The following is an 11,852-nucleotide window of genomic DNA, read 5'->3' as shown; positions in this document are numbered from 1 at the left end:
ATTCTTTTGGACATAATGTGTTGTTTATGATAGCAATAATTCTTAATTATTTCTCTAAAAAAATTTTTTAAGAATATTAAATCAAAATGAAAAAGTTTTTTTGTCAGATAAAAATGAGTAAAGAAATATTAAATCTAGAAAAAAGTTTTTTTTTCAAAACTCTTCATTATTACAAGTTGACATTTTTAAAATTAACCAGTCTTTCTCGATCTTCAGTTGGAATAACTTTGCAGCGATATAAACAAAATGGCATTAAATTTGTATCTAAGGAAGCAAATTCTTCAAAAATTTATGAAAAGCAAGTTATTGATAAACTATAAAATGAATATTATTGGTTTAGTTTATTATATTAAACCAAGATATTAACTTCAGATAAAAAAGATTTTAAGAAAATATGGGTAGCAGCTTTAAAAAAGTCAATGCAAGATCCAGCAGATGTCACGTACTTTCTAAAATAATTGCTTTCCATCTAAGCGTCCTATCAAAATGTAAAAAACAATTGATATAAATAGATAATTACCAACATTGCATCAAAAATATAATAATATAAATAGACAATTACCTACATTGCGTCAAAATTTACAAAAATCTGTCAAGTAAATTTCAAATAATTATAATTTAAATGGTCATTGCATATGAAAACAATGTTTCTTGCTTGTATTTACTTTTTAAAAAAGTAAATACATGCAATATAGTTTTTTATTTTACTAATATGTTTGAAAGACATCTTTTTTTTAAACAAGTAAGAAATAAAAATAAATGCCTATCTTAAAGTCCAGCAACCTAAATTATATAGTTTATAATACCTTAGTAATAATAGTTTTATATTATAAACAAAAATTTTTTTGGTTGTAACGTTATATTACAAACAAAAGTATTTTTTTGCGATAATTGTTTTTATTATTAAAATATGAGACAGATTCATGTGACATGACACGAACTGTTCCAACATTAAATATACTCAATAAAAAGTTTAAAAGTTTTATTTGCATTTTATTTAATCTTTTGTTTTTTTAATGTATTTTTGTGTATGTATTTTTTGACCATTGCATGTTCGCATTTCATAGTGCTTACCTGATATGTATAAGATAATCGAATCCTTCTAATTAATAAATGTTAAATAAAAAAAAAACTTTACTTTTAAAATATTGTTATTAAATTTATGTACAATTTTACTTATTGAAGAAAATAGGGGAGAGTTGCCTTAATTGGAACACTTTAGGAAAAAATATTTATTAACCAAAGATGGCTTAACTATGAAAACATTTATGAATTAAATAATATAGATATACAACCCTACTATGCTTTTATTAATGATTCGACTCTATTGATCGCACCCTTATTGGATATAAACTTTGATTTTTCAAGGCACCATTTTGTTCCAATAAAGGCAACTGGTCTCCTTGAATGGAACACATATATTCTTTAATTAGAACAGTTAATTTGAATATTCGAATAAATTACGGCTATAAAACTTATGGCTCAAAGGAAAAATTAATTGATTAGCTTTTTAATAAAAGATATTTAAAAGATATAATAACAAATAAAAATTACAACATATATTTAATCCTTTTTTCGCAATTCATAAGTCTTTTTTTCTTGCAGCTTCTGCACTTGGGATGGTAGTGGTGATATGTGGTGTGCTGTGGTGGCGATGGTGATTTTATTTGATGCGCTCAATTTCATTTGGTCCATGGTGATTGAGTCAAGTGCTACTTTGCTTTCCTGTGGTTTTTGCAATAGTTTGGCAGTTATTGGATTTAGTGAGAGCTTTTTTTTTTGTAGATTTTTTAATTTGTTTGGAAGCTATTTGATTTAGTGTGTGCTTTTGATTTCTTGGTGTAATTTCTAGAGCATGTCTATATGGGGAGCTTGTAAGATCAGCCACCTGAGTTGTTCGTAATCTTCTTTTTTTGTTTTTTACTTCAAGTGAAACCACTGGCAAAAGAGACAAAGTTGAAACTGAAGCATGACATTTTAATTTTTTTTCACTTGATTTATCTGTAGATAGTTTTGTCATCCCATCTATACTTTCAGATGACTGAAGATTGTTTGAAGGACCAACATCAGTAAATGAAGAGGCTGTAAAATCAGAATCAGTGAATATATTTATGTCCAAAGGCCACAACCCACTAGCCTGAAATCCTTTCATAGCAATTCTCAATGATGCTGCCTGACTATATGCGTCACCAAATAATTCTGCAACTTGCCAAGTTGTTACTGGTTGTGATATATGTGACCGCATCCATTTTCGCATAGCTTCATCATAGTATGTACCAAGTGGTCCAAAGAACGCAACGTCTAATGGTTGCAGTCTGTGTGTAGTATAGGGAGGTAGTGATACCATACGCACTCCAGCATTTCGTGCTAGATATATCACTGCCAAATTTTTTGAATGTGTAACATGACCATCAAGTATCAACAAAACTTTTGATTGTTTTAAAGGTTTAACAACTTTAATGAAATGATTGAGCCAATCTAAAAAACCTTCATTTGACATTCATCCTTTCTCTTGAGTACTAAATACAGTTCCTGGAGATGCACCATTTGTTATTTCTGGCTTCATTCTTTTGCGTTTATATATTAACATTGGTGGAACATAAAATCCTGCTGCAGATACACAAACTACAGCTGTTACTGAATTTCCTCGTTCACTACTAGTCATAATTCCAACTCGTTTTTTGCCCCTTGCACTAATAATTTTTATCTGACCATCTTGTACTGTTGATAAACTAGTTTCATCCATATTATAAAGTCTGTCTGGAGTTAACTTTTCTTCCATGTATAACTTTGAAAGTAAATTAAAGAAAGATTTCACTCGCTCTTTATTAAAACCTTGTGCACGTGCAATTGATATTGATTCAGGCCCACGAAGCGACAGTTGTGGGTGCCTTTGCATAAATGCATAATACCACTTTTTTCCTGCCATTCGTGTTTGTTTGTTAAAATTTTGTGTGATGTTGTTAGCTTCCGCAATATCAAATGCTAGACGACGAAGATCATCAATCCTTAATCCAAAGTACATCGATTCTAATAATAAACAGTGATCAGCTAGTTCTGTTTCAATTTCATTAAGTAAGGTGGTAAGTCGACCATGAAATTTCACATTTGCAACAGCAACTTTGTTTTTTTCATTTATATGCCATGACAAAGTTGCTTTTCGAATACAAAATTCATAAGCGGCTTCATTTAAGCTGATTTCTCCTTGTTTTATTGCTTCAACAGCCTTTTTCAAGTTTTCTACTTTCCATTTTCCATATTTTCGTGGTGTTTGCATCTAAAATAAAAGCAAATTACTATGAAGATACATAAGGAGAGTTTTATAATCTTATTACAGGCTTATTTTTTCATATATTTATTTGTTATTCATATATGATTAAGTTAATTATATACTCATTATATAATCATTATTTTTCATCATTTTTGTTTAGTTAATCATTAACTATATAAATCAAAATCTATATAAACTATATAAAGTTTGCAACTTTATATATTAACTTCTATATGCAGTAAAAAACTAATGCTGGGTATATACTTTATGTTGTCTTACAAGTTTATCCGTTAAATAGAAATGTATAACTTTTGTAAAACTTTTACATTTTATTTTTTACTAAAAGATAAAATGGTTTGTTAATTAAAGTATACAATGTTTACAATCAACTTTATATCCTTAGACTATGACTAGACTTTAGACTATGAAAAAAATTTTGTGAAAAATCATTTCATACTTTAAAGCAAGACTAAATACCAATTCCAAAAAAGCAACAAATGTCTAACAATAATACTATGTCTATAAAAGAAATTCGCTTTAAAAAATATTATACAGTCGGACTAATGAAATTTTCTGATAATTCGGACGTCAAGTAGCGTGTTATGAGATGACATCTTTCAATTACGGCAACTTTTGAAGTTCCATTCTGGGCAACATAGGACCATGGTGTTGTAGCAAAATATTTACATACAAGTAACAACTTACGATATAAGCTCTTAATATCACATAGACTTGAAACCCTTAAAATTTAAAATTTTAAAAAAATTATCATCAAACTCAATATCGTTAAGCTTCTGTAATCGTTTAAATGCAACGATAAAATTAGATCGCAAAAAATTTTTTCTTTAAAAAAAAGTAATTTTATTCACATACGTGCAGTTTTTAAGTTTAAATACTAGAAGTTTCAAAAAATAAAGAAAATTATTTTCTTTACAAGAAAAAATATTCATGAAAGTAGAATAAGTTCCAGTTTCTAAATAAAGCTAAGTGTTCCAATTAAGGAGCTGTTCCAATTTCGGCAACTCTCCCCTAATTAAGGTGAAATTTATATAAGAAAAAAAAGAATTAAGACATATGTTTTAAATAAGATTTATGTTCAAATATGTTTTAAATAAGATATATTCTATTTATATATGTTTGAAATGACAACATATTCTATGAGTTTTATTTAATTTAAAACATCAATAAACACATTTTTTCTTAATGCGTTAATTTCATTTTTTTTTAAACTTTTTGCTAGATTTTTAAAAAGCTTTGTTTAAAAATATTATTAAAATATCATTTTTGAAATGCCTAAAGTTTTTCAAAAATCTTTTATCTAGTTTCTTTGTTTGGCTTTAAAGATCATTGTCCACCACATTTTGAACTGATCGAACAATGTTCTGTTGATATGGATAGTTGGTTGACTAAAGATGTTGAAAATGTTGCAATAGTTCACTGCAAAGCTGGAAAGGTAAAACATAAACTTATAAAATTTGATTTTAATTTATATGTACTTAATGTTTTGTTGCAAAGAAATGGATAGGTATAACTATATTTAAAAGAAATAGAAAGACATTGGTGCTTTACTTTTATTTATTTAAAAATAGATATAATAAATAAAGATGTACCAGGTACTTGACTTTTCTGGTTTTCCGTTCCTGGTCTTGACTTTCTGGTCCTGCTTTTCCGGGTCCAAGTCAGGCAAAAACTGCCAAAAAAATCCAAGCTAAGTACCTGACATTATATATTCTGAGTACCTTAGGAAAACGCCCCTATAGAAAGATGATGACTACCCGTCTTTCAGTGGTATTCGGCAGGTACCTGGCTTTTTTCACAGTTACCTGGAATATAAAAGTGCCAGGTATCTGACTTGATTTATAGTCTGAGTTTAAAGATATACCAAGTGCCCTGCTTAGACCTGGAAAAACTGCAAAAAAACTGGGGTCAAGCTAGGTACCTGTCATATTGCTAAAAACAAATTTTTAATTTTTTTGAGGGCGCACAGGCCTCAAAAAAATGATATGTGCATATTTATTGTATAAAGGTTTCTATGATAATGTAAAAGATGCAATGGATTACTATGCAGTAACTCGAACTGAAAACAAAAAGTTTGTTTTTTTTATTTTATTTTTTTGTTAAAGGCATTAATCTGTGATTTTATATGTTGTAATTGTAGTGTATATTTTACTCAGTACTAAGCTTCTGCATTACAAAGATTTTACTTCGTAAAACTTCGAGAATTGAAGTATTTTTGAACTTCGAATTTCGAAGTTTAAAAATATGGACTTCGAAAACATGGGATTTGATTTTTTCGAAGTTGAACAAAATGGTCCATATAATTGCGTATATAATCAAAGTATTTCGAAGTAATGAAATTCGAATTTTAATCTTTCGAAGTTTTTCTTTTCAAAGTTAATTAAATGTTTAGCAGATAGTATGGTTTGTTGAGTACTATTTTGTTGTTCTAGATTTAGTAAATACAAGTTTTTAACAAAAACAATAATTTACGACTTTAGCTGATTAAATATCAGAGTAAATAAACAAATATTCAATATATTATCACAAAACATTTAGTTGTGCAACTTGAAAAAAAACGTCTCTACAAGTTAAAAAATGGCTTTTTCAACAAAATCATTGTGGAAAGAGTTTGACAAAATAAAGGCTCCTGATGACGCACCTCCAGGTAAGCGTGATCCTTCCGGAAAGTGTCAAAATATATATACAAACATACATGCATACGATTTTTTCAACCAAACATTTTACATAAAATTGGATTAAAACTTAATAAATATAGCTACATAAATAAAATGTAAGCAAAAAAAGTACACTAACTTTGTTTTTTAATTAATTAATTACAGAATGTTTCTTTATATTAAATAAAGGAATCATTGTTCTTGACTTAATATTCGGCTGTATAAACCCAACACTTGCTTCTGACCATGTACTGATTTAGCAGCACCAGTTACAAGTTTAACACAGTGTTCAACACTTTGTGTGTGATTTGGGTAAACATAAATTGCAAGAGGTACATTAACAATTGATTAAATCCGTTTGATTGTAAGGGTTAAGGTAAGTGGTGGTTCTGTGATTTAAACAACATCCAGTATTTATGTTAGTATCACAACAACTTGTATATTGGAAGATTTATCCATTTTGTTAATTTCTGACAATATACAGTCTGCAATGTCTTTGCTTTTACTAGATTTTGGTGAAACATGCAACAGATATTTATTTCCAGGTTTTGCAACCAAAACATAAAGCTTTTCTTTTTTAGTATCCATATACCATTTATTTGCTTCTCTCTCACTGGTTAACGTGTCATCATTTGTACCATCAAAAGATAGAGAAGTAATCTTATCAGTGAATGTATTATCATTCTCTTAAAAGTGTTTTTTTGACTTTGTCTTCTCTTTTCTTAATTTAATTAGTAATATTACCAAAATCTACCAACACAGCTGTGGCAAGTAAGGCCGCAGAACAATTTGAAACACCATATCTGTCAGACTCTCTGGCTAGATTTGCTAAAGATATCTTCATTTGTTTACTAGTTCCTGAACTTGAACTGTCTATATCTGATTCGACTGCCTCACTCAACGTTTTCACACTTGCATCATCTCTGAATTCGTTGTCGTATTGATTGTCATTCTCTGTTTCAAGATAACACAGTAACTCAACATATTCTTCTAAACTGCCTGCTTCTGTTATATCAGCTTTTCTATGTTTTTCAGCAATCACTCTATTATTTGAAGCTAGCTTTCTGTTATTCAATTCTCTAAATTTTCTGGTAATTTTAATGTCTACTCCACCAATGTGCATTTTACGTATAGAATCTTTGGTCATGTAAGAATTTCAACTCCCTGTATTAATTTTTCTTTTCTCTTACACATTTACAACCTGCGGTTATATCTCTAGAAAAATCCTGAACATAGAGTTAGCACATTTAAGAACAAATGTCAAATAACAATGAAAAAGTTGCAGTAAACTTTTGGAATTGTACTGTACTTGATTTTGATCGGCTTAAACTAGCCTCTTTATTTTTTTTGGCAGTAAGTAAATATTTAATTGTTTTAGGATGAAGGGTAGGAATGGATGCCATGTTCCACAAATCTAATATATCATTTGCAATTTTATTTATAATAGCTACATTCTGTGCATTTGGCTTTTGTTTTAGCAGAACAAAATATATAAAATAAAATCAGAAAGACCGAATATATAGTGGTTGTTATCTCTTCGAGTTTTAATGACTGATGTTGAATGTTGATTTGAAACATTGGTTTTTGTTGGACTTTAAGTCATTTTTATGAATTTATTTACAATATAAAAGAAATATAATAAAATCAAGACATTGCAAAACTATGGTCATCGTTCCCGCTTGAACAATATATGTATTGAAAAACAGTAAGACAATCATTCTTAATGATAACACATTTTTTTATTATATTTAAAACAATAAAATAAACATATCATATAATTTAAGAACAATAAAATAAAACCATAATTAACTGTATTAAAAGAATAAATTGATATGTCTAATGATTCATGAAAATTAAATTATTTACTGTTTATGCTTATAGTATAAATATATATATATATATATATATATATATATATATATATATATATATATATATATATATATTCATATATATATATATATATATACATATATATTCATATATATATTAACTTATTTACTATCTATTCTAATATATATCAACATATTTACTATCTTTTCTAATATATATCAACTTATTTACTATTTGTTCTAATATTTATCAACTTTTTTACTATTTATTCTATTTTTCTACTTATTACTATTTATTCTATTCATTTATTTTTTTTATTAAAACAAGTGACACACACAATAATTACACTCAAAATACTGAAAATTTTAACTTGCACTCTTCCATTTCTAACACTATCAAATATAGCAGGCTCTCTATAAAACATCTATGTTTTTCTAACTGGAACCAAATAATATCATTTATAAAAGAAAAAAGATTTTAACTAAATACTATTTTATTACCAACATTCTTCTTCTTAATCGAATTAATCTAAGAAGTTTTTATTTGAGCATATATTTAAAGTACATTAATTTTATCTTTTATTATTAATGCTTTTTTTTATTACTGTATTCATAAAATGTATTATTACTTTTATTTTATACTGTCTTTTTTAACTCTACTAGTTTTACTATTATCATTAATTTTCCTTTGTTTTATAATTCTTATTATTATTCTTTATAATAGTAGTGATAGTGATTCAATTTAGTAATAGTTTTATGGTTATTGTTCTAATTTTTGCAATTGTTATGTTTATTTTAATGATTTTTGTCATAGTTATAAAATTACTATGATTATTTTTACCATAGTTTTTATCATTAACTATAACTTTTAATAAAGTTGTCATGATATAGTTACTGTTTGAAATGTTTTTTTAATCATTTTATTATTACTTAACTTTTCTTTTTTTCATTTTTTTTTTTTCATTTTTTTTATTTTCCTCTTTATTTTATTTTAAATTCTTTCTAGGTTTTATTTACATTTTTTTCTTTTAGGTGCCACTCCATTAACTAGTTTTTTAACTATATAAACACATTTCACAATTATAGGGTTTAGATATAAAATGATGTGACCATAGGGGTTTCAATGGATTTAGGTTACTAATACCATATATTTTAAGGATCTAACTTTGAAAAAATCTAATGAGTTGCCCTTTTGAAAAAAAATTTAGTTTTACAAATTAAAAAAAAATTATATTTTTAAAGATTTTTAATGGTTTAACTTCTTTAATTAGTATTTAAATCAAAAGTATACTTGATAATGCAACATTGGTTACTATTTTTTGTTAGATGTGATGAGACTACAACAATTTAGTTAAAAGGCAAAAAATTGCAATCTGTTTCCCATTCTATATCAATATTTGTAGCTATATTGCCTAACTTTTCATATATATAAATATATATATATATATATATATATTTATATATGAATACGTATCTATATATATATATATATATATATATATATATATATATATATATATATATATATATATATATATATATATATATATATATATATATATATATATGTAAATTATGTTAAGGTATTTTACAAATAGAGTGCTCAATGTTCTTAAAGAACAGAGCAATAATAAATTAGTAAAAAACACTTATCTAACTTTTATCTTCTACTTGAAGTTTCACCATTGCTGGATCATCAGGAAGAATACCTATGTTTGAACCCTTGCAAAATTTCTGCGTGGCAGTTCAAAGAAGATTTAGAAACAGTTTGGATCTCAATTACAAAGATGACATTCAGCCATAAACACAATCTTATGTGGTGACCCAAGAATACTGTAAGGAGGTAGGCTATAGAATTTTTTTGTTTTCTTTTTTTCTTATCTTTTTGCTTTTAATAACACTGTTTGCCCCAGTACATTTTTTAGTATTTCACTATAATTTATACATAATACTTTTGTAACAGATTTTTTAACTAAATTGTTGTAGTGTTGTTATATGTATTGTAAAAACTAATAAATATTGTTGTTCAAATATACTTTTGATTTAAATACTATTTTAAGAAACGAAACCATTAAAAATCTTAAAAAAGCATGAAATTATTGCAAATTTCATCAAAAAAAGCCAATCATAAGATTTCTTCAAAAATTGATCCTTAAAACAAATAATACTAATAACCTAAATCCATTGAAACTTCCGGGGTCATATCATTTTAAACCGAAAACCTAAACTTGTGAACTGTGTGAGCAACACCTAACCTTATTTATGTCAGTTTATAAAATATTTTTGTAATTTTTCATATTTTATGGTTACATAAATGGATTAACTTAATTTTAATATTTATCAACATCTACTCTATTTATTCTAATAAATATCAACTTATTTACTATATATTTTAATATCTATCAACATGCTTATTATCTATTCTAATATATATCAAGATATTTACTATCTATTCTTATATATCAACATATTTACTACCTATTTTATTATATATCAAAATATTTGCTATCTATTCTAATATATATCAATATATTTACTATCTAATCTAATATATATCAACATATTTACTATCTAATCTAATATATATCAACATATTTATTATTTATTCTAATATTTATTCTAGTATATGTTTTAGAATAGATAGTAAATGTGTTGAAAAATATTAGAATAAACAGTAAATATCTTAATATATATCAAAATGGATAGTAAGTATGTTGATATATATTAGAATTGATAGTAATTACGTTGATACATATTTGAATAGACAATAAATAAGTTGATATATATTAGAATTGTTAGTTAATATGTTGATACATATTAGAATAGATAGTAAATGTTTTGATATATATCAGAACAGAAAATAAACATGTTGATACATACTAAAATATATAGTAAATAAGTAGGTATATATTAGAATAATTAGTAAATATGTTGATATATATTAAAGTAGAGTGTAAATAAGTTGATACATATTTGAATAGACAGCAAATAAGTTGATACATATTAGAATAGACAGTAAATAAGTTATACACAAAGACAGTAAATAAGTAAATAAGTATATATGTAAATAAGTAAATAAGTATATAGACAGTAAATAAGTAAATAAGTTATACACAAAGACAGTAAATAAGTTATACAAGTTGATACATATTAGAATAGACAGTAAATAAGTTAATATATATTAGAACAGATAGTAAATAATTTAATATATATCAGAATTGATAATAAACATGTTGGTACATATTTTAATATATAGTAAATAAGTTGATTTATATTAGAATAAATAGTAAATATGTTTATATATATTAAAATAGACAGTAATTAAGTTGATACATGTTAGAATAGACAGTAATAAGTTGTTATATATTAGAATGGATAGTATCTATATTCTGATATTTATATAAAATAAAAATTACAAATAAAAATAAATATGAATATCAAATAAACACCTCTAAAAATAATGATGTAAATGTAATTTTAATAGTAATAATGATGATAATAACAATAAAAATAATAATTAATATTATTATTATTGCTGTCTGTTTGCCTTATTCCACATCTAAAATGGTACTTAAAGTACTTTCAGTGAGTTATTGGTTGTTGTAAACAGCCACCAATAAATCGCTGAAAGCAAACAACCATGACTAATATGAACAATGATCAACAACACACTAATGCAGACAATGACAAAAAACTCGCTGTCAGGAATAATGTACAATAACTTGCTGATCTCAGCAATATTCAATTTTTTTAATTATAAAAATGTGACTCCTTAAGGCTGAGAAAGCAATAACAGACGAGAAGGTTATTTAATAGTGTAACTCTTTCTTTACTCTAAAATTTCGAAACAAGAATTTTTACAAACAAGTAACATTTTTCAAAGTTCATATTACTACCTGGGACGTAGTGGTAATCGAACTCGAAATCTTTCGGCTATAAAGGGAGCGCTCTACCACTACACCACTTCCGCAACTTAACTAATACTTTTTTAGCATAAATAAATGACATTAATTTGTGATTGCTTTATTATTTCTTTTGTGATAGGGTGTCACAATACCCTGTCAAAGAAGATAT

General features: G+C 25.9%; 1 protein-coding gene across 1 annotated transcript; it reads right to left on the bottom strand.

Moving 5' to 3' along the window:
* Window positions 1-2,119: 2,119 nt before the first annotated feature.
* Window positions 2,120-3,885, bottom strand: LOC136080763 (uncharacterized). Its single transcript, XM_065797841.1, has 2 exons — window positions 3,729-3,885; window positions 2,120-3,277 (listed from the first exon to the last, which is right to left on the bottom strand). Exon 2 carries the CDS (start codon window positions 3,275-3,277, stop codon window positions 2,501-2,503), a length of 777 nt encoding a protein of 258 aa, XP_065653913.1. The 5' UTR covers window positions 3,729-3,885; the 3' UTR covers window positions 2,120-2,500.
* Between the last annotated feature and the right edge of the window lie 7,967 nt (window positions 3,886-11,852).

The sequence above is a fragment of the Hydra vulgaris genome, chromosome 05 (assembly GCF_038396675.1).
Source record: "Hydra vulgaris chromosome 05, alternate assembly HydraT2T_AEP".
NCBI classification, from domain to species: domain Eukaryota; kingdom Metazoa; phylum Cnidaria; class Hydrozoa; order Anthoathecata; family Hydridae; genus Hydra; species Hydra vulgaris.
This window is presented reverse-complemented; position numbering and strand designations above follow the sequence as displayed.